The sequence below is a fragment of the Saccostrea cucullata genome, unplaced genomic scaffold, assembly GCF_032062105.1.
Source record: "Saccostrea cucullata isolate Sc308-1 unplaced genomic scaffold, CSIRO_AGI_Scuc_v1 ctg788, whole genome shotgun sequence".
NCBI classification, from domain to species: Eukaryota; Metazoa; Mollusca; class Bivalvia; order Ostreida; family Ostreidae; genus Saccostrea; species Saccostrea cuccullata.
In genome coordinates, this window is record NW_026917874.1 from 88168 (window position 1) to 111967 (window position 23800).

The 23800-nt window shown below is 32.5% G+C and overlaps 2 protein-coding genes and 1 long non-coding RNA gene across 3 annotated transcripts; all 3 read left to right on the top strand.

The window, feature by feature from the left end:
• Positions 1-412: 412 nt before the first annotated feature.
• On the top strand, positions 413-4703 carry LOC134232977 (farnesyl pyrophosphate synthase-like). Its single transcript, XM_062715270.1, has 9 exons — positions 413-434; positions 797-999; positions 1081-1215; positions 1559-1639; positions 1890-2012; positions 2508-2672; positions 3171-3248; positions 3401-3535; positions 4047-4703. Exons 2-9 carry the CDS (start codon positions 856-858, stop codon positions 4245-4247), a joined length of 1062 nt encoding a protein of 353 aa, XP_062571254.1. The 5' UTR covers positions 413-434; positions 797-855; the 3' UTR covers positions 4248-4703.
• Positions 4704-12661: 7958 nt separating this feature from the next.
• Positions 12662-15366, top strand: LOC134233888 (cytochrome P450 2B4-like). Its single transcript, XM_062716267.1, has 4 exons — positions 12662-13194; positions 13563-14081; positions 14275-14718; positions 14858-15366. The coding sequence occupies exons 1-4, from the start codon at positions 12756-12758 to the stop codon at positions 15034-15036; spliced, it is 1581 nt and encodes a 526-aa protein (XP_062572251.1). The 5' UTR covers positions 12662-12755; the 3' UTR covers positions 15037-15366.
• A 3261-nt stretch (positions 15367-18627) lies between these two features.
• On the top strand, positions 18628-23681 carry LOC134234857 (uncharacterized). Its single transcript, XR_009985342.1, has 5 exons — positions 18628-18986; positions 19676-19802; positions 20045-20170; positions 20531-20614; positions 22241-23681. It is a non-coding gene; the product is annotated as an uncharacterized LOC134234857 (long non-coding RNA).
• Positions 23682-23800: the final 119 nt, after the last annotated feature.

Genomic DNA, 23800 nt, shown 5'->3' on the forward strand with positions numbered 1-23800 from the left:
TAATGCAATATTGGAAAAAAATATTTTGAATTTGTTCTGCTCACAGGCCTTCAGATGGCTTTGATCTGACCGATATGTATAAATTCTCTTTAGGGTTCTTCAGTGGACAGGCTTTCGCCTACATCATGCACATGAGGATGTAGGCGAAAACTGTCCACTTCAGAGAATAAATCCACCATCCCTTTCCCGGGTTTCTGACAGATCTAGACAGGCGTCATGTAATGTTTTTCGTTTCTTTTGTGGTTATTATTAAATATTACTTTATGTCCTTTTTGCCTTAATGCTCGTTATCCATATTTCATGTTAGGGCTGAACCTCTTTTTGTGTATATATTTCATTTTATGATCCGCTCCTTTTTTCTCTTATCAAGGGCAGATCACTCTAAACGATACACAAATCAACATGTCATGCGGCATGATCCACTTGATTAGCCGGTATTTCACATTTACACTGTTTATTTTCTATATGAAACAATGAAAGCATAATAATATATGAGCTGCAATACATAAGTCATAATCTAAAATCCTTTTGTTAACAAGAACTACAGAAGGCTAGGGGATAGATAGGGTTACAACTGTTTAATTCGAATTTTCTCAGTGGCAAAAGTGCAATGTCAATGTGTTTCATGTCGATTTTGCGTTCATACAGTATGGCTTAAATTGATGTGTTTTCTCTATATGATTAACAGCAAATGTTTAGTTACTGTATATGTGATGCCTTGAAGCCACATACGTAGAGGACGTGTTCATTAATCATATAGCTAATAATAGAAATTCTACTTTCCTTTTATTTTTAGGAACATGCCGTCGCTGTTATGATCATTTGACCTTACGCCGAATACGAAATTTCAGCACCATGAACCACAATTCAGTCCCAAAGAGAGCTAAAATGGATGAACTGGGAGAATTTGACAAACTTTTTCCTGAGTTGCTGGAATGTTTGAATGATGGATGTTCAAAAGAAAAGCAATTAGACAAAGTGTTCGCCTGGTTCAAAGAGGTATTTATTAATGGCATGTTCCACAGTTATTACATAATGTTTGCTTTCATGAAATATAATTTCTGTCATCTTTATACTCAGGTATCAGAATATAATGTTCCACATGGTAAAAGGAACAGAGGTTTGGCAGTCCTTGCTTCCTTAAGATGCTTGAAAGAAATAGTTTCAGAAGAGGAAGAAAAAATTGCCAGAGTATTAGGTTGGTGTGTAGAATGGGTAAGTCACATGCACTAATTAAATAAGTACAGAATTGTGGCCCTTTTCACACAAAAAATTTACTATTCTCCAACGAGCATCTACGTTGTAGTACATTACAAAATGTCTTTCTTTTTCATTATTTAGACAACATTGTAAATAACATTTTTTTTTTAAAATGAATATCTTTATTTAAGAAAATCTTACAGAAGTGTGAAACATTGTAATATCTTAGTCCATGTAGTCTTAAGAGTTTTTGTGAAAAGGGTCACTGGCTATGAAAAAATTTAAATAACTGAGAAGAATTCATATGCTTGTACTTTACATACAAATATAGCATTATAGCACTTTTGAATGATTTCAGCTTCAGGCCTTTTTCCTTGTCGCAGATGACATAATGGATAACTCTACAATAAGGAGAGGAAGGCCATGTTGGTACAAAAAGGTAGGGTAAACGGTAAAACCTCAAATATCAGTTTAAAAAATGAAGTTGTGAACCTGTGTACATAATTTGTCAATTTGTCCTTTTTTCTCTATTCGGTCACATGTAAATTCACTGTTGTGAATCACTACAAATGTACTGCATTTCTTAATTTGTTCAAACCAGAACATTTGTATTGTGTAAAATTTTGAGATTTTTGTTTGTCCTATAGGAGACATAAACTGATGTTAAATAAAGTGTTTGCACATTTTAGGATGGGGTGGGGATGACGGCAGTGAATGATGCTTTCTATCTGGAATCCTGTGTTTACCACATCATGCGTAAATATTGCAGAGACAAGCCATATTACATCAACATTGTAGACTTATTTCATGAGGTAAGTTTCTCAAACTAACCATCAGAGTCTACTATTTGTTCCTGGATTTTTACAAGCATTTATGCTTCATGTTATAATATTTATAAATACAGCTGAACTTTGAAATCTCAAATACCGACATCTTTAATAACAAGTTGTAAAAATTACTTATGTTCTTGAGAAATTGCAATGACAAGGACAGGATTGATACTGACTGATGGATGGTTAAAAAACATTGTACCTCCTTAACTTTTGTTGTAGTATAATTATGTAAGATGTAATCAGGGTTGTGTGATAATTATTACAATGGTATAAATCTCTGTCAACTCTTCATCCCAAGGGTGGAAGAGAGGATGTACATTTATAGTCATTGAAATACTGGAAGTAGTTTATCCATGCATACCCCTAATAATACACTGAGGACAAGTACTGTTCATGTAGAAGATGAGCAACTCAAATTTACTAAGGTTAAGTAATTCAACATATTTTAAAGTGAAAGTATTTTCTGTTTCCTAGACAACCATGCAGACAGTGCGGGGTCAGTGCCTGGACCTGATCATAGCTCCCTCTGGTGGCAGAGTAGATTTCACAGACTTCACGGAAGACCGATACAATGCCATCGTCAAGTGGAAAACCGGATATTACTCCTTCTATCTACCTGTGGCACTGGCAATGTACATGGTAGGATATACAAGTATTGTAAATGTATGATGCCCTGAAATTTTCATATTGAATTTCTTTGATATACTGTACGTGTACATAATTTGGCGTATTCAAAGTTTAGTATAATCACTGGGTATGGAGTTGTTGGCGTAATCATAAATTAGCCCTACACATGTCCGTTTAGTGTATTGTTTATATAAATTATTTCTTAGCGGTATTCATGAATCAGCGCATTGTTGTCTGCGCCAAAACCGCTGAAATATGAAGCCCGGTTTTTAAAGTACACATACAGTACATATTTTACCATGATAACAATTTGGATTTTAGAAACTTGGTGGTGTAACTGATTATGATTAGGTATTTGTATTGTGTATAACTGATTGTCATATTTGATTACTGTATTGGACCATTGGTAGAGTGGTATATGTAGACTAGATTCGGATACATAACTGATTACGATACCATTTAAATATTTGCAGAATGATGTAACAGATGACCATTTATTAATATTTGTAGAGTGGTATATCTGATGAAGATTCACACCAGAGAGCACAACACATCTTACTGCATATGGGCAGATATTTCCAAATACAGGTATATCTCCATCTGTAGCTTCATCTGTGTATTGAAATATTTTTTATTTAAATTCTGTTGAATTTCTCACCAGTTCTAGATAGTTTTAAACTTTTAAACTAGAATAGTTTTATAATTTCAAATGCATGAAGTAAAGTCTGTTTTGCTTTCAGGACGATTACTTAGATTGTTATGGAAATCCAGAGGTTATAGGAAAAATAGGAACTGATATTCAGGAGAACAAATGTAGCTGGTTAGCAATACAGGCTCTGAAAAAGGCAACTCCATCTCAGAGGAAGATTTTAGAGGTAGGTGAAGGACTTGGTAATTTGGTCAGTGTTAAAGTTATTTTGGTTTGCGTGTAAAGTGTATTCATACTTGTGATACAGTTTATATTTAAATATTTACATTTCCAATAAATTTCCCCTATGATTCTTTACAAAATAAAATGCAGTATATTTTCTCATGAACTACATTAGGTATGTATCATGAATAAGCATGAATATCTCCATTATTACGTCATAATACCGCTCTTGACGTCAAAAAATACAGTGCACACTGTTTTGTTTTAAAAATGACAGTTGAACAGCGTAAATTTATGGCAAGTCATCAGAAAAATAATGTAAATATAAGAAATGAATTTTTAATTTTTTGAAGATTCATGAAGTATATGAACTACAATGCTTGACGCCGGCATATTTATCATGAAGCGCTAATGTGCTTCATGAAATATGCCGGCGTGAAGCATCGTAGTTCATAACCTCATGAATCTTCAAAAATTAAATTATTTCTTAAGAGGAACTTCAATGTATTTTTCAGGAAAATTATGCAGATACTGATCCAAATAAAGTACAGAGAGTGAAAGATTTATATAAAGAATTGAACCTTAAGGAACTCTATCATGAATTCGAAGAAGAGAGCTACAAGGAACTTGTAACTTTGATTGAAAATCAAAGAGGGAGCTTGCCGAAATCTGTTTTTTTAACATTTGCCAAGAAGATATACAAGCGTGACAGATAACAGAACAATATGACTTTATTAAATTATTTTTACACAATTTTTTTATGCAAATACAAACAGAACAAGAATCATGCCTATCATCAGAAGTTAGTTACTTAATTGTCAGAGTGTCTCATCCATCAATCATTGCAAATGTCTCCCATCTTTTGTGGCCTGTTAGCGTAAAATGAAATTCATAATCTTCTTACACTGATATTTTTTAAATGCATTACAATGTATTATGTTTGATCTGAGAACTAAGACTTTAGCACATGGTAACAAATCGGTCTTTGTATGTCTGTGTGTGTGTGTGTGTAAGGGGGGTTGTATTTGTATGTTTCTGTTTCAGTAATGACTATATTGTCATATACCAGCTTTGTGACATAATGAGTTTGTTATTTTGTTTGCTTTTTGGCCTTTTGAGAATGTTTTAATTCATTTTGATAAGCCACAAATTGCTGGTGGAGGGCTGCAGATTTAGACTTGCATGTACTTTGTACTTGACACTAATGGCCTTTAAGCAGATAAAAAAATTAGAAATATAGTCCATGCTAGTGGAAGCCCTCATTATCATAAACAGGGATGAAGCATCACTTTGGAAAGGAAGAGGGGAGGGGGGTCAGCCAGAGAAAAGAAAATTCAACTTAAGTAAAGCAAACTAGCATGTGGATTCTTCCTACTGGCAGTTTTATAGAGCTTATATACATTGACATCCAGATCAAACTGCTGTATGGACTATAAATTGTCTTGTACCATAGTTAGGTGTGATTTCTTTTGTTAAAAGTGTGGGTTTTCTGTACATAACCCACACTTTTCTATAACCCCGCCCATCGAGTCGGGACAAAAGAACTATTTATAAAACGATCATGCACGATTTTTAAATGAAACAATCATTCGGGCTTGTTATACCAAATTTAGGAGAGTAAAAAGGAGTAAAAATTTTCAATTGTATACAGCATTTTGTAATAAATAACAGTTAAAAACGGCCATTAATACTTTATATACTTTACTTAAAAGTGAAGAAAAAACTTCAGAAATCGCTTAATTGATTTTTTTAAACATTTTTTTAATAGTGTAATGATCAGGGTGACGTTAGCTAAGTAGATTCTAATATATCGTTCTTTTGATAACCAACAAAGGAAACACGGTACATACTTGACGTAAAAGCAAGTGTACACTACTGTACTTAAATAACATTTTCGATTGCGGATCTAGCCGATCAAAGATCTAATTTTCATTAAAATGAAATATACATAACCCCTAACAAACATTTCAATCAATGTACCACTATGCACGGCAAAGTTTGTATCAGGTTTACAAAAATTTAAGTTAAACCAAGTTCATAATAAATTTAAATTACTAGTATGTAATTTTGACGATTGAAATTAACGAGAAAAAAAATCATATCAAATTAACATATATCTACGAAAGCCTAGAAGGATCAAATATGGAAAATAAAATAAAAAAAAGTCGTTATTACGAGTTAAAAAGTCGTTATTACGAGATAAAAAGTCGTTATTACGACTTAATAAAGTCGTTATTACGAGTTAAAAAGTCGTTATTATGACTTAAAAAGTCGTAATAACGAGATAAAAAGTCATTATAACGACTTAATAAAGTCGTAATTACGAGATAAAAAGTCGTAATAACGAGATAAAAAGTCGTTATTACGACTTAATAAAGTCGTTATTACGAGATAAAAAGTCGTTATAACGAGATAAAAAGTCGTTATTACGACTTAAAAAGTCGTTATTACGACTTAAAAAGTCGTTATTACGATTTAAAAAAAGTCGTTATTACGACTTTAAAAAAGTCGTTATTACGAGTTAAAAAGTCGTTATTACGACTTAATAAAGTCGTTATTACGACTTAAAAAGTCGTTTTTACGACTTAAAAAGTCGTTATTACGACTTAAAAAGTCGTTTTTACGACTTAATAAAGTCGTTATTACGAGTTAAAAAGTCGTAATAACGAGATAAAAAGTCGTTATTACGACTTAATAAAGTCGTTATTACGAGATAAAAATTAATAAGAGATAAAAAGTCGTTATTACGACTTAATAAAGTCGTTATTACGAGTTAAAAAGTCGTTATTACGACTTAAAAAGTCGTTATTACGACTTAAAAAGTCGTTATTACTAGTTAAAAAGTCGTTATTACGAGATAAAAAGTCGTTATTACGTCTTAATAAAGTCGTATTTACGTCTTAATAAAGTCGTTATTACGAGTTAAAAAGTAATTATTACGACTTAAAAAGTCGTTATTACGTCTTAATAAAGTCGTTATTACGAGTTAAAAAGTCGTTATTACGAGATGAAAAGTCGTTATTACGACTTTAAAAAGTCGTAATAACGAGATGAAAAGTCGTTATTACGACTTAAAAAGTCGTTATTACGACTTAATAAAGTCGTTATTACGAGTTAAAAAGTCGTTATTACGACTTTAAAAAGTCGTTATTACGAGTTAAATAGTCGTTATTACGACTTAAAAAGTCGTTATTACGAGATAAAAAGTCGTTATAATGACTGATAAAGTCGTTATTTAAAAAGTGTTATTACGACTTAATAAAGTCGTTATTACGAGTTAAAAAGTCGTTATTACGACTTTAAAAAGTCGTTATTACGAGTAAAAAAGTCGTTATTACGACTTAATAAAGTCGTTATTACGAGTTAAAAAGTCGTAATAACGAGATGAAAAGTCGTTATTACGACTTAAAAAGTCGTTATTACGACTTAAAAAGTCGTTATTACGATTTAAAAAAAGTCGTTATTACGACTTTAAAAAAGTCGTTATAACGTGATTATAAAGTCGTTATTACGACTTAAAAATCGTTTTTACGACTTAAAAAGTTTATTACGACTTAAAAAGTGTTTTTAATTAATAAAGTCGTTATTACGAGTTAAAAAGTCGTAATAACGAGATAAAAAGTCGTTATTACGACTTAATAAAGTCGTTATTACGAGATAAAAAGTCGTAATAACGAGATAAAAACGTTATTGGACTTAATAAAGTCGTTATTACGAAAAAATTATTACGACTATAAAAAGTCGTTATTACGACTTAAAAAGTCGTTATTACTAGTTAAAAAGTCGTTATTAAGCATAAAAAGTCGTTATTACGTCTTAATAAAGTCGTATTTACGTCTTAATAAAGTCGTTATTACGAGTTAAAAAGTAATTATTACGACTTAAAAAGTCGTTATTACGACTTAAAAAGTCGTTATTACGACTTAATAAAGTCGTTATTACGAGTTAAAAAGTCGTTATTACGAGATGAAAAGTCGTTATTACGACTTTAAAAAGTCGTAATAACGAGATGAAAAGTCGTTATTACGACTTAAAAAGTCGTTATTACGACTTAATAAAGTCGTTATTACGAGTTAAAAAGTCGTTATTACGACTTTAAAAAGTCGTTATTACGAGTTAAATAGTCGTTATTACGACTTAAAAAGTCGTTATTACGAGATAAAAAGTCGTTATAATGACTTAATAAAGTCGTTATTACGAGATAAAAAGTCGTTATTACGACTTAATAAAGTCGTTATTACGAGTTAAAAAGTCGTTATTACGACTTTAAAAAGTCGTTATTACGAGTAAAAAAGTCGTTATTACGACTTAAAAAGTCGTTATTACGAGATAAAAAGTCGTTATAACGACTTAATAAAGTCGTTATTACGAGATAAAAAGTCGTAATAACGATATAAAAAGTCGTTATTACGACTTAATAAAGTCGTAATAACGAGATGAAAAGTCGTAATAACGAGATAAAAAGTCGATCGTTATTACGATTTAATAAAGTCGTTATTACGACTTAAAAATTCGTTATTGCTACTCAAAAAGTCGTTTTTACGACTTAAAAAAGTCGTTATTACGAGTTAAAAAGTTGTTATTACGAGATAAAAATCGTTATTATGACTTAATAAAGTCGTTATTACGAGTTAAAAAGTTGTTATTACGACTTAAAAAGTCGTTATTACGACTTAATAAAGTCGTTATTACGAGATAAAAAGTCGTAATAACGAGATAAAAAGTCGTTATTACGACTTAATAAAGTCGTTATTACGAGTTAAAAAGTCGTTATTACGAGATAAAAAGTCGTTATTACGACTTTAAAAAGTCGTAATAACTAGATGAAAAGTCGTTATTACGACTTAAAAAGTCGTTATTACGACTTTTTATCTCGTAATAACGACTTTATTAAGTCGTAATAACGACTTTTTATCTCGTTTTTACGACTTTTTATTTCGTAATAACGACTTTTTATATCGTAATAACGACTTTTTAACTCGTAATAACGACTTTATTAAGTCGTAAAAACGACTTTTTATCTCGTTATTACGACTTTTTATCTCGTAATAACGACTTTATTAAGTCGTAATAACGACTTTTTATCTCGTAATAACGACTTTTTAAGTCGTAATAACGACTTTTTATCTCATAATAACGACTTTTTAACTCGTATAATAACGACTTTTTATTTTTTTTAATTTTCCATATTTGACCCTTCTAGGCTTTTGTATATATCATTGAAACCAAACTCGTTATTTTTTCAATTACATAAATCAAACTTTTTTAACGGGCCTAGATATGTTTAATTTTTATGTCGCTTGCGTGGCCCAGTGGTTAAAGCACCTGCCCTAGAGCCACGAAATAAGGAGTTGAATCCCACTGTGGGACGGGGAGACCTGTAAAGTATAAACAGAGGTACCGTGTCGCAGAAGGTGTTTACAGGAAGATCCCTCACTGTTCAATGACCTTGAGTGCCGAGTATAGGGCAAAATTTGTAGCAAAATTTGAAAAGTATTGTATACAAATCACTTATCCTATATTTGATGGACGTGGTCAGAAGGACACGAAGAAGCGTAAAATCATATAAAATCCTAATGCATCTTTGAAACAAAACGCTTAATGTTTCAATCACACGAACCATTCCGACCGATTCCTAAGCTGACTTACATATGAATGATTTTTGAAAACTATGGTACAAGTCATTTACCCCATATCACACTGTTGATTATGTGTAGATACCCGATGGGCGTGGTCATATTGACAACTCGGGAGCTACGCTCCCTCGTGTCATTATGACCACGCCCATCGGGTATCCACAAACTAGCATGTGGATTCTTCCTACTGGCAGTTTTATAGAGCTTATATACATTGACATCCAGATCAAACTGCTGTATGGACTATAAATTGTCTTGTACCATAGTTAGGTGTGATTTCTTTTGTTAAAAGTGTGGGTTTTCTGTACATAACCCACACTTTTCTATAACCCCGCCCATCGAGTCGGGACAAAAGAACTATTTATAAAACGATCATGCACGATTTTTAAATGAAACAATCATTCGGGCTTGTTATACCAAATTTAGGAGAGTAAAAAGGAGTAAAAATTTTCAATTGTATACAGCATTTTGTAATAAATAACAGTTAAAAACGGCCATTAATACTTTATATACTTTACTTAAAAGTAAAGAAAAAACTTCAGAAATCGCTTAATTGAATTTTTTAAACATTTTTTTTGAATAGTGTAATGATCAGGGTGTATATATCATTGAAACCAAACTCGTTATTTTTTCAATTACATAAATCAAACTTTTTTAACGGGCCTAGATATGTTTAATTTTTATGTCGCTTGCGTGGCCCAGTGGTTAAAGCACCTGCCCTAGAGCCACGAAATAAGGAGTTGAATCCCACTGTGGGACGGGGAGACCTGTAAAGTATAAACAGAGGTACCGTGTCGCAGAAGGTGTTTGAAGATCCCTCACTGTTCAATGACCTTGAGTGCCGAGTATAGGGCAAAATTTGTAGCAAAATTTGAAAAGTATTGTATACAAATCACTTATCCTATATTTGATGGACGTGGTCAGAAGGACACGAAGAAGCGTAAAATCATATAAAATCCTAATGCATCTTTGAAACAAAACGCTTAATGTTTCAATCACACGAACCATTCCGACCGATTCCTAAGCTGACTTACATATGAATGATTTTTGAAAACTATGGTACAAGTCATTTACCCCATATCACACTGTTGATTATGTGTAGATACCCGATGGGCGTGGTCATATTGACAACTCGGGAGCTACGCTCCCTCGTGTCATTATGACCACGCCCATCGGGTATCTACACATAACCAACAGTATGATATGGGGTAACTACTACTTATGTGAGTCTTTATTGAGGTCTTATGTTTAATGTGTAACTCCAGTCATGTATTGATGAATTTATTATAGAAAAAATGTCTTGGTTTTCATTTAATATTCATTTGTTATGAGACTCTGCCTACTCACTTACAAGTGATATCAATGTAATCTTTAATAACTTACATGTGTTTGTTTTTTACATTGGCAATGTTTTACATGTATACTGTTTATTAAATCTTGAATGCATGAGTATTTTTTTTAATGTAAACAGGTACATAACTTAATTAGTGTTCTAAAAATGTAAAATATCTCTGCTCAGTTGTTTAACACTGATTTAATACATTATATTATAGAAATCATATTGATAATATCTTACCTAACTGTTTGTAAAGTCTTATTATACCTCCCCTCCTCCCCCCTTTAACATAAAGTATTACCCGGTAACACAAGAACATGAAATATAGGTATTATAGCAAGGCCTGTGGACCACATCATTCTATTACAGACAGCAAGATGGACTACAGACAAAATGTGATCAGAAAAGCTCACTTGAGCTTTCAGCTCAGGTGAGCTAAAAATGACAGTATTTTAAAAGAAAACACAAAACATGTTTGTGAAACACTATGCACCCAGCTGCAACCAAGTTCGAAAAAGCTATTTTTAGCATATAGGACAAGGTCATTGATCTTGATGCCATTTTAGTTTGAAAGAACTTAATTAATGGATTACGCATACCAAATATATGAAGTCTCTATCTCCTATGGTTCAAAAGGTATGGCGAAAGTTCGAAAAAGCTATTTTTAGCATATAGGTCACAGTCAATGTCACAAGGTCGTTGACCTTAGTGTCATTTGAAAGAGCTTAATTAATTATGAGTATGCATACCAAATTTGGGTTTATGCAAGCTATTCACACTTTGAAGTTTCTCTCTCCTGTGGTTCAAAAGTTATATGGGAAAGTTCGAAAAAGCTATATTTAGCACATATGTCACAGTCAAAGTCACAAGGTCATTGCTCTTGGTGTCATTAGAAAGAACTTGATTAGTGGAGTATGCATACTAAATATGAAGTTTATGGTTCAAAGGTTATGGCGAAAGTTAAAAAAAAACAAACTATTTTTAGCATATACAGTTGTAGGTCACTAGGTCATTGCCCTTGGTGTCATTAGAAAGAACTTAATTAGTGGAGTATACATATCTACATGTATGGCATGCTTAATTCACAAAAAAGCTAGATATAGTTTCAGAGTTGATAAACTAGGTTTATCGACTGTAAACTATAGTTTGCAAACTGTGAACTATAGTTAACAATTTGTTAACTATAGTTTTCATCTTTAAAACTATATTTAACGGTTGTTTACTATAGTGTACGAATGCTAAACTAAGTTTATCTGTAGATGTAATAAAACGTTAACAATAGATTTTGTTGATAAACATAGCTTCACGTCTGTAAACTATAATTTACAATCGTGATCAATAGTTAAGAAATGTTAATCATAGTTTCACAAATCGTGAAACTATATTTATCAGATCGTTAACTATAGTTAATTGTTGTATATCATAGTTTACAAATCGTGAAACAAACTATGTTTTGCAATCACAAATGATTGTTTTCAGTGTTAAGTGAAGTTTACGGTTCTGAAACATAGATTATCGCATTAACTATAGTTTAAAGATGTAAAAATAGATTAACGTTGTAAACTATAGTTAACAATCCGTAAACTATAGTTTACAAACGATAATCCCATAGTTTATTGACTGTGAAACTATGTTTAGCTCGGTTTTGTGAATTTGGCGTTTCATACATACCAAATATGAAGTCTCTATCTCTCACGGTTCAAAAGTTATGGCGAAGGTTAAAGTTGACAACAGACAGATAAACAGAAGACAGGACAAAAACAATATACGCCCCGGATCTATCGATACGGGCGCATAATTAACAAAAAATATAATTTTAGCTGGTTATTTCCAAGATTTTGATTTGGGGGAGATGCAGGCATCATAAAATCAGGTACTTGGGTCTTGGTTTATAAAAGTACTTTTTTTCATATCAAAAATGTACATACATATTTATAAACCAAGACTCAAGTACTGTGAATCAGACGAATATTTTAAAAATTGCAAATTTTTGGTGTCATGTTGAGAAGTAGAACACCGAAGTACATGCATGTATATATGGATAGGATAGCATAAAGAAAAAGTGTCTAACAAGACCAAGGCTAAAGAGAAATTGGTATGTGTGTAATTTAATTCAGAAAAGACGGCAAAATATATGAATACTTCTGGTCTTCTTTCATCAGTATAAGTCCTCAGTGTCATATCAAAAGTACAAGTTGAAAAACTGGACCGAATTTAAAGGCGACAAACTGGAACGTTTTAAAAAGCTATATATGTCGACTGTAAACAGCGTTAACGTATTTAAACTGACATGGGGAGCACTCTTAACAGGATCAAATAAAGTTGACAACTTAGATGAAATACTTGTTCAGTTAAAAAGTATATTTTGCATCATGTGGGTTACTGTGGTCATTATTGTTGTTTTGGTCAGTTTAATGTTTAATCTGGCCAGACGGCCAAAATCCTTACCTCCTGGTCCGAGGGGCTACCCAATTATCGGCAACGTGGGTCTCTTCCAACCCTCAGAGGCAGTGACAGCTCACAGAAGACTAAAGAAGATTTATGGAGACATATATTCCTTAATGTTTTTCTACAAACCTATGATAATTGTCCATGGATATCACCATATAAGGGAAATTCTGGTCAAACACGGCGATGTGTTTTCAGAGCGGCCCAAAATTCTTCCTTCAGTTGCTGTGGCTAAAGGAAAAGGTTTGTTTGATAGTCCTAATGTATATCAGTATACGTAGGCAAGTTAAACCATGTAGTAAAAAGTAAAAAAAAATAATTAAACAGTAAATAGATCAATCAATATATCACATTGACACTATGTAATAATCATTAATAATTCTTAGGGGTCAATGTTTGTAGACAAGGAAAATTTTACTTTTTCGTAGGGACGTTCATGTACGCTGTGCATGTAATTTCGTGGGAAACTCGTTTATACGGTAGATTCCATAAAACTATATATATTTTACAAAATAACGTGTAAATTCGTTGGTAAGTTTGACCCTCGAAAAACACGGTCATTGGTGGTCCCCCACGAACAATGCTGATTCTAAATTATTTTTGTTTTAAAGGATTGCTTTGGTCCTCTGGTCCATTGTGGAAGGAACAGCGAACGTTCGCTCTGACTACGATGCGTAAGTTTGGATTCGGGAGACGTTGCCTGGAAAGTCAGATCATGGAGGAAGTAGACTGTTTAATGGATGAACTAGAAAAATACGGACAGGAGGCTTTTGATATACAAAGCATTCTAAATTCCTCGGTATCCAATGTTATTTGTTCACTTTTATTCGGTAAAAGATTTAATTACGAGGATGCAAGATTCAAGCGATTAATTTATCTGCTCAATAAAATAGTCTCTACTTCAAGTACTTCTTCAGTCCAATTCCTTTTTCCTTGGCTTCGCCATTTGCAAACAATATTTCGAAGTTCTCGCGAAGGAAAGGAACTCTTTATGGCTCTGAATACATTTATCAAAGAAATGATAGAGGAGCACAAACTGAATTTTGATGAGAACAACATTAAAGATTACATTGATGCCTTCCTTCTGGAACAAAAACAAAGAGGGAATGAAATTGACACGACATTTACAGGTAAATGTAACTGATTTAAAAAAAACAACAACAATAAAATCGTACCCACCTAAAGTATCGTTTTCCATTAGATTTTAAAGTTGAAGTGAAAAGGCACATTCTCTTTTTCCATACTGTAATTTGTAACATACGAGATATACTAAAATCTCATTCAGACAGATTTTTTAATAATGATTTTTACTTGTTTTGACAGATGAACAGCTTGTCGTCAGTGTTCGAGATTTCTTTGCCGCTGGCACTGAGACTACTTCCACAACGTTAAGATGGGCGCTTCTTTACTTGATTCATTATCCACACTGGCAGAAAAGGCTCCAGAAAGACATTGACGAGGTCATTGGTCAAGGTCAACCAAAGATGGAACACAGGGAACAACTGCCATTGGTGGATGCGTTCATTCTTGAAGTTCAACGCCTGGCAAACATAGTTCCAATGAATTTGCCACATGCAGCTAATGAGGATTTCGTATACAATGGACATCGTTTTGCCAAAGGCGTCATTGTATTTTGTGTTTTAGATTCTGTACTGTCGGATCCAGAAAATTTCCCTGAGCCTTCAAAATTTAAACCAGAGAGGTTTTTAGACGAAAATGGGAAATGTCAAGGAGAACAGAAGAAAAAGCTGATACCTTTTTCAATCGGTACAGAGTAATGATGAAAAAATCAGTTCATATCAGTAACAAATCGTTATTTTAATTGAAAGTCTGAAAATATATTTTATAGTATAACAAACATTAAATTCAGAATAACAAAAATCATGTCTGTTTTTTTTTTTTACAGGACGCAGGGTGTGTTTAGGAGAATCTCTTGCCAAAATGGAGCTATTCTTATTCTTCACCAGATTTCTACAAAAGTTCGAGATAAAACCAGAGAATCCCGAGTGTTTGCCTTCTCTGGAGGGAACTGTAGGATTAACCCATATGCCAAAAGAGTTTAAAATAAGACTTCTAAAACGTTAGAATTTCAGATTTTAAACGTTAGTATTTCAGATTTTTTTTTATCCTTTATCCCAACAACAGCATTATTAAACGTTTTACAAAAGTACTAATGCATTATAGATTTTTTTATACAGTCAAACCTTGTTATCTCGGAACTCGATGGGACTGTGACAAATATCTGAGAAGTGCTTAGAAGGTTTCGAGATTAATCAAGATATTGATGTTTGTTTCCAAAAAACCAAGTTCAAATATACCCAAAGATTTGCCTGGATGTTATGATGTAGATCTTCAGATACAGTTGAACTTGGTGTTTAAACCACGTACCTTGTAAAATTAAAACCATAGTGTCAAAATACACGAGGGTTTGCCGAAAAAATGTGTGAACAATGACGTTTTTGTCATTTTGAATGGTCGTAGATCTATATACACATTATATGATATAATACTAAAATGTCTGTTTTGAAAATCTAAGTTAGAATACTAGTAAACCATTTGGTTTGAATTGTTTCAAGGTTATATTTTTGTAAAAACTGTTGAAAAGGAAAGATACTTAAGGACATTTCATTAATCTCAGCGAAAATCGTCGGAATTACTAAATCTGTTGTCCATGAGAAGTATGTCTCTCGACTTCAATAAACTGAACTGAACTGTATACCCACCTCTCTCGGAAGAGATGCCAGTACAAAATTTTTAATCTCGATGGATCTCCCTGAAATTTGAGTTGTTTTTTTTTTGTTTGTTTGTTTATTGTAACGTTCTTCTCAAGAATTTTTCACTCAGATGAAGACGTTACCACTTGACGGTGGAGATCTGCAAGGGCCATTGAGTAATGAGAGATCTTTTTCGCGCCAACGCCTAGACCGAGTTATGGGACCTCGGTTTTGAGATTGGATATACATAATGTATATGAAACTTTTGTCAGTCTTCCGTTGTTATTTGTTACAGGGACGTAGCATCCGGGGGGGCCAGGGGGGGCCTGGCCCCCCCACTTTTTTCCCCAACATAACCTTTACTTTTTTTTTATATATTTTACCTTTACCCCCCCCCCCCCCCCCCCTACGAAATAGGATTTTCAAGTTTGTGCGTTTTTTTGTTTTTTTTTTTTTTTTTTTTTTTTTTTGCTTGTCAACTTTTTCAGGTAAGTAAAAAAAAAATTTCTCAGGTTGGCCCCCCCACTTTCAAAAACGATGCTACGTGCCTGTGTTATGCCCTAGTAATCGAATATTCGGTTTTTTTAAATTTACATTTACCAGACTTTAAAGTCAGCCATAAATTTTCCAATATATAGTTGACTATAGGGTTTTCATACCGGTATTTCACATGTGAATTAATTTTATTGTTTCAAGACCTTTCCATGGATAATTTTTTTTTACCTTGGATAATGACCCCACTTTTAAGAAAACTCTAAGTATTAGCTTTCGAGTTTTGAACACGTAGTATGGCCTTCATAATTCAAAGATATATTCTTTGTGACGAGACCTTTTTTCACCTTTTGACCATGACCTTCGAGTTTGACCTGCTTTTGATTTTTTTTTAAACAAGAGGCCCACCGGCCTTATAGGTCACCTGAGTATCGTGCAACAACTTTCAAACAATTAAAATTGGTTCGTGTTTTAAACCAGAGGCCATGAAATTCACAATTCACAATTTTGAAAGAGGCACCATATTGCTTATCATAATTATAAACTTAGCATGCTTACTCTATTTACCTAATACCCAGATGTAGATCAGAGTAACAAAGAGAAAAATGAATGCACTTCCACTTTATAACCAGTTGTGCACCTCATCCCAAAGGAACCACTGACCCTGGGGCCACATATTTCAAAATTTTGCAAATTTTATCAGAAAATGGTTGATTAATACTAAAGAGCAGATTTCAAAGCATTAATTTATTTTCAGACTATTACCCCCCCTCCCCCCTCCCGACCAGGGGGCATAAAAAATAACCATTTTACTAGATGCACCTTTCTTCATCATAAATATATATACTTGGATCATTGGCATAAACCCAGGAGCAAAGGAAAAGATTTTCAAAGAATTAATGCATTTTCACTATATAATCATTAGAGCCCCACCCTAATACCAGAACCCCTGATCCTGGGGCCATAAAATCCACAATTTTGGAAGAGGCACTCTTTCTTAACATAACTATGAACTTAATTAGTTTATTTAATACCCAGAAGCAGAGGAAACGATTTTCAAAGAATTAATGCATTTCACTATCTGATCAATAGAGCCCCGCCCTAACAACAGAACCCATGACCCTGGGGCCACAAAATTCACAATTTTGGAAGAAGCACTCTTGCTCAACATAACTATGTGTTTAGTTAGTTCATTTAATACCCAGAAGCAGAGAAGAAGATTTTCAAAGAATAAATGCATTTTCACTATATGATCAAAAGAGCCCCACCCTAACACCATAACCCCTGACCCTGGGGCCATAAAATTCACAATTTTGGTAGAGGCACTATTGCTCAACATAACTATGTACTTAGTTAGTATACTTAATACCTAAGAGCAGAGAAGAAGATTTTCAAAGAATAAATGCATTTTCACTATATGATCAATAGAGCCCTGCCCTAACACTAGAACCCCTGACCCTGGGGCCATAAAATTCACAATTTTGGTAGAGGCACTCTTGCTCAACATAACTATGTACTTAGTTAGTTTACTTAATACCCAACAGCAAAGAAGAAAATTTTCAAAGAAATAATGCATTTTCACTATATAATCTATATAGCCCCGCCCTAGCACAAAAAACCCTGACCCAGGGACCATGAATTTCACAATTTTGGTAGAGGACTCAATGCTCATTACATTCATGCCAACAGTTTGACTGCTTGATGTCCAGGAGTAAAGAAGAAGATTTTTAAAGATTGCAATAATTTTGGTGGTTTTGGCCCCACCCCTCAGGCCCCAGAGGGGCGGGGACCATAAAATTCAAAATTTTTGTTCCCCTTAACCCATAAATGCTGTATACCAAATTTGGTTGAAATTGGTTAAGCTGTTTCAGAGAAGAAGCTGAAAATGTTCAAATGTTAACACACGACGGACGACGAACGACGGAGGACAAAAACAGATAGCAATAGGTCACCTGAGTTACTCAGGTGACCTAATAAAAATGGCTGTAACTTTTGGACAGTTGATGCTTGGGTTTTAATAATTCATGTGTATTTCTTAAGACAAAGACCATGACTACCTTTATTTTGACCCTTTGGCCTTGACCTTGGAGTCTTATCCACATTTTATAAAATTTACCCTTGGCAATAACTTTTGAATGGTTCACCTTTGGTGCTGTGAGCTTCATATTTCACATGCAAATTTATTGAGACAAGTCTTTTCTTTGGGTAACAACATTTTCTAGCTCTTGACCTTGACTTTTGAGTTTTACTGGCATTATTTAAAAAAATTTAACTTGTGACAAAAGCTGCCATACAGGGGCATCATTGTTTCACAAACATATCTTGTTGTTATCTGTCATGACAAGGGAAAAAACAAATTACATAAAGCAACATCTTAAGGTAGAGACCGATAGCAATCACGTGATAGAACGAATTCGCATATTTGCACGTGCTTTTTTTCCGGATCCCGGAACGCCGTCAAAAAAAAGTCTCCATTTACACATTATTGTCTATGCTACAAGATGGCCGACGAAGCGATCGAGAAATTTCCTCGACTTAAAAGACAAAGTTACCATACGTATTAAATCTTTACGGTTCTCGAAATTGAAGCATCTTCATGAGAATCAAAATAGAAGTGAGACTGAAGCCGAACATGTGAACATAATTTTGGTGAAACTACTCCTTGTCCAGTGTCCGCTGCAGCACCACGTGGGTACACCGGTATCGATCTGTGCCTGATCTTGTTTTCTGTATAGACATGACCCTACAGATGTTAATTGGTATGACGGAAGAAGTAAAATTTTTGGAGAACAGATTTTTTGTATGCTGTGTCCGTGTCAGATACATAAGGTGAATATTTACGATTTAGTTATAGTATATCGATCATGACTATGGTGCTTGTTTGTTTACGCACAGGTCTGAAACAACCAGTATATTTAGCTTCAATTACCAATAACCTTCATAGATTTTTTTTCCTTCCAAAAGTAGTTTTATTTAGCTAAAAATTAAAACTTATTTCATGACCAGACTGTAACTTCTAGAATAGAAGAATAAAACCGGAACATGATAAAGGCCGGATTGGTAAAAAATGTAAAGTAATCATACTTATCTGTGCCTAACACACGAGGTGATGTTTAGTTACTCAGATCAAAAAATGGAAAAACATATTTTGCTTAAATTGTTCAAATGCAGAAATGTATAAACTTTCTCTGCTTTGGATGGCAGATGCTTTTTAATTATTATTACCCCTTTTATAAATGATAGTGGACATTTACTTGAAAATCTTTTGTCTTTTTGAAAAAACAAGCAAATTGTAAAAAGTTGCATTGAAAAAAAAAGAAACAACTTTAGGATCAAGTGACAAAAAATAGAGTCAGTGGGGTAGCAGGAAACAAGACTATTTTTTAGCCTTATGTAACATTTATGTATTTATGTACCTGTAATAAATTTATGTATGTATTTGTTTTATGCTCAAAAGGGCCCTGATTATAAACAGATATCATATTCATAGATTATAAAAGAAATATTTAATACTACAGGTGAAGCAAGCTATGAAATAGACAGTGTATTTAGCTTTCTCTGCTGAAATAATGTGACCAAATCAAGTGTCACCTGGAAAGAGGAATGCCAAGGGTGCTTTTTAGATTAACTCCAAAATAGCCATTGGTTTGTATTTTTTTCTTTCAATTTACACTTGCACATGTGACAGGGAAAATCCAGAAATTTTTTTCAAGGGGGTGGTAAAAAGGAGGTGTTTTATAATACATGTATTACAAATTTAAATTAATATGATTTTTAGTTCTTGTATTTTTAATTTAAACACCATAATGTACATACAGTATTATTGTATACATATAGAATCATTTTCTTAAGTCAATAATTTCTCAAAGATCATATTAATATTTCAGGAAAGTTCAAGCCAGATCTGCTACATCAAACTGAACATAAAGTGGCATACTTATGTGTCAGGAAACAAGGAACATGTATGGCTGGACTGAGAATCTAACCGGGGAACCCTGCATCACTAGTTACATGTAGGTGTTCTATTGACTTAAATACATGTATGGTTAAATATTTGTGTATAAACATATAAAAAGTCATGTTGTAAATTGAATTCAAAACTAAATAACCAAAAAAAAATTGTAAAATGTAAAGATGTTTTCTAACGTGAATGAAATTGTTTCAACTAAAGCACCAAAGAATTGGTACTATGATAATATGAAGAAGTCACTATTGTTAAAAAACTTGTAATTGACATGGTTTTTTAACAATATTGACCTCTTCACATTATCATAGCTAAATTTGCAAATTGAATCAAAATTGTTAATAAATTCTACATTTTTTTTTTAAATAGATCAAGTTATTTACTTTATTTTATTTTCATCATGTTACAGATCCCATGGAATAAAGGATCCTTGGCTAATCAAGTGTCGATCATCTGCAGTGTTACAAAAGAATATTGGATTTATATCAATAAGGTAAATAGGGACAAAACTGAATTAAAAAATGGAATAAGATGTAAAAAGAAAAGTATTTTAATTCCACATATGATAGTTAGGTTGCTAGTTCAGTCTATGCGAAAGTTGATGTGTTACCGGTAAAATTTAGGTCGGGTCGGTAAAAAATTTCAGTATACAGGACCAAATGTCCGATAGAAAATAAGGCCAAATAAATCTAAATTAACAGGTACACATGGTCAAATTCCCAACAAATATCCTTTATTTGACCAATTTAGCAGTAAAACCTCATTAATTTTTATGTATTACAACCCTGTCATGATCGTTTTTATTCTAATTCGAATTTCCTCTGTCAGGGATTAGAGATCTTTAGATAGCTCATACGTAGATTTGGTTGGGAAAATATTTAGATAGCTCATACGTAGATTCGGTTGGGGAATTTTTTCAAATGATCATTGAACTTGAGTAACCATAATAAATTGTTTCAGGAAAAATAAATATGCATTGAAAGTGCATATTAAATTTAAGAAAATCTTTGATACAGTGTATCTTGTATAAGTCAAATATGAAGAAAAATGCATGCAATTGTATAAATAGATACCTTTTACAAAGGAAAATTATAAATATTTAACTTGTCTATTTCACTCTGAATCTACTTAAGGTTAAATTTCATAGTGAGAATTAACCCCATCCCACACACCCTCTCAATCTCAGTATCATAATGATGTATGGATTTAAAGGGGAAAAAAAGTCGGTCTGGTAAAAAATTGTTTGGTCTGGTAAAAATTTTATTTTTACCAGACATTTTGTCCTGTAAAAATTTTAAACTTTCGCGTAGACTGCTAGTTGTATATGCATTGATGTGTCACTGACATGTACATGTATTTTTTTATTTCCACAAAAACTTGATCCTTTGATATTAACTCATGAACAGTTTGTGCTGAGTCTTTGTATTTCACGTTTATTTCTTTTTCTTTAAATCAATATGAGCTGCATGTTTGACATCGGAAAAAAATATTTCAAATTTGTATTTAACTATTTCAATGACAGGAAAATAGAACGTTTATAAACTTCTGTTGTTCATATTGCTATGGAAAAACTTTTTATATGCTTTGATTGAAGCAAAATTGAATTATTGTCGTCCTGTACAATAATGATTTCTTATATAATATTGTATTTTTGGTCGTGCAGAAATATTTCTTCTGAAACATTTTTAAACTTTATTTTGGTCTAATTGATCATAATGGTTTAGATTACATACAGATTAATCATAATAACACATTTTACCAGCAAAATAAAATTCTCAAAAATGCAGCTCATATTGCTTTAACCCCATGGTCTTGGCCTTAGAGTGTGGCCTGCATTTAGAAACTAAAATATTTGATCTTTATCCTTATATACCAGTTTGTTTAAGTAAGACAATTCATTAATCCAAATAATTTCCTTGGGAGCAAAAGTGCCCAGATTAATGAGGCTGACTTTATATGCATTTAGTTAAAAAAAATTCATGACATTGTATAATAAAAAAAAGTATCTCAAAAGTGTCTTATATTCATATAGACATAGTCATACTATGTTTGCAGTGTAAGAAAGAAGTAAAATATGTATTTTCATTCTTATTGTATTAAGATATTCTGTTCTTTTCAGAAAAAAAACTACCAGAAGGAGACGTTAAAGAGGAACGGACATATCACACCATAAGTTGTGCTTCACAATCTGAATATACAGAGTGAATTTTGCTTGCTTCAGATCCTTGTGAAAGAACACCTTTGTTGTATTGACATAAAAACAACAGAATTTTGTCAGGATCATTGAACATGACGCAACTGGCTGCATACGATGGCAATAAAAGATGCATACATGTTTACATTGATCTTTGTTAGCCAATAAGACAAAAAGCAAAATAGCAAGTTTATCCTATTACCGTACATGTACTGAATGTATTCACTTTATTTTGTTGAACTACATCATGATACTTTTGTATGTATGTAATGATAACCAAATCACCCAATTTTCCCGCACTTTTTACCATTTATTTAGCATTTTTTTTTAACCATGCTTTAGTGTATTAATATCTGACAACTGATGACCAGGCAGTCTTCATTTAACAGACGTGTAATAATGTATCTGAATATTTTTAAAACAAGGATAACATGCCATGGATTGATTCTATGTTAAAAACTTCATAATCACTGGGTTTTCTTATTTATGTTGTACATGTATTTGGAATAAAAAAGGAATTGTTAAAAGAAAAGTGAAATTAATCATTCTATTCTTGTCAAAAAAAGATAATAAAACCAGTTTACTTATGCACAGAATTGGCCAAAACATATTGTCATTGATAATTCATCCAAGAATCATATGTATAATAAATCTACAAAGTCAATTTGAACGATATCAAGGAAAGTTCTTATCTTTTTTAATATAAGTGCAAAAAGGTCAAGCAGGGCAACATATGTCCAGGTGTACATGTATAAATTGTTTTATGTGATATAGAATGTAATTTAAAAGAATATTACTTGAAATTTTACTCATTTTCTTTGAAATATTTTGATTAATTCTATCTATCAAAGTCAATTTGAACGATATAAAAGAAGGTTCTTATCTTTTTTAATATAAGTGCAAAAAGGTCAATCAGGGCAACATGTGTCTGGGTGTACATGTATAAATTGTTTTTGTGATACAAAATGTAATTTAGAAGAAAATTACAAAGAATTTACAGATTTTCTGTGAAATATTTTGATAAATTCTTGATAATCTCTCTTAGTCACCATATTCTTCAAAATTGCATCCTTCTAAAGGAAGGGGGTAGGGTAGGGTGTAAGATAATAAACTTGTTCCAGGTTGAATTTAAACCCCATTATGTAGTATGATTTTCTTCTAAAATTTAAGACACTTATAGACTAACTATAATATGCAATAAAAAAAGAAATTTGATGGGTAATTTTTTCACAGTTGAAGCAGAAGTGTGAGACCTTGTGCAATGAATAGGCAATATTTTAACCTAATTTGACCATGCATCTTGGTAAATGTAATTCTGTTTTTTGCTTACAATGCTTGATAAATTTAAGATTGATGTCAAATATTAATCCATGCAGACAGATGTTTGAATTCATATAAGACAAATGATAATTGATATAGCAATAAAAAATTTACAGCCCTTTTCATATCATATTCTTATATTATTATTCCCTGCTTTTTCAGCTC

What these genes read in the sequence shown, in the direction of transcription:
- LOC134232977 (XM_062715270.1), top strand. Translation starts at nt 856, where the DNA reads ATGAACCACAATTCAGTCCCAAAGAGAGCTAAAATGGATGAACTGGGA. An exon ending in TGTTCGCCTGGTTCAAAGAG is followed by an intron (nt 1,000 to 1,080) that starts GTATTTATTAAT and finishes CTTTATACTCAG; the next exon opens with GTATCAGAATATAATGTTCC. An exon ending in TAGGTTGGTGTGTAGAATGG is followed by an intron (nt 1,216 to 1,558) that starts GTAAGTCACATG and finishes GAATGATTTCAG; the next exon opens with CTTCAGGCCTTTTTCCTTGT.
- LOC134233888 (XM_062716267.1), top strand. Translation starts at nt 12,756, where the DNA reads ATGTCGACTGTAAACAGCGTTAACGTATTTAAACTGACATGGGGAGCA. An exon ending in TGCTGTGGCTAAAGGAAAAG is followed by an intron (nt 13,195 to 13,562) that starts GTTTGTTTGATA and finishes TTTGTTTTAAAG; the next exon opens with GATTGCTTTGGTCCTCTGGT. An exon ending in GCTGATACCTTTTTCAATCG is followed by an intron (nt 14,719 to 14,857) that starts GTACAGAGTAAT and finishes TTTTTTTTACAG; the next exon opens with GACGCAGGGTGTGTTTAGGA.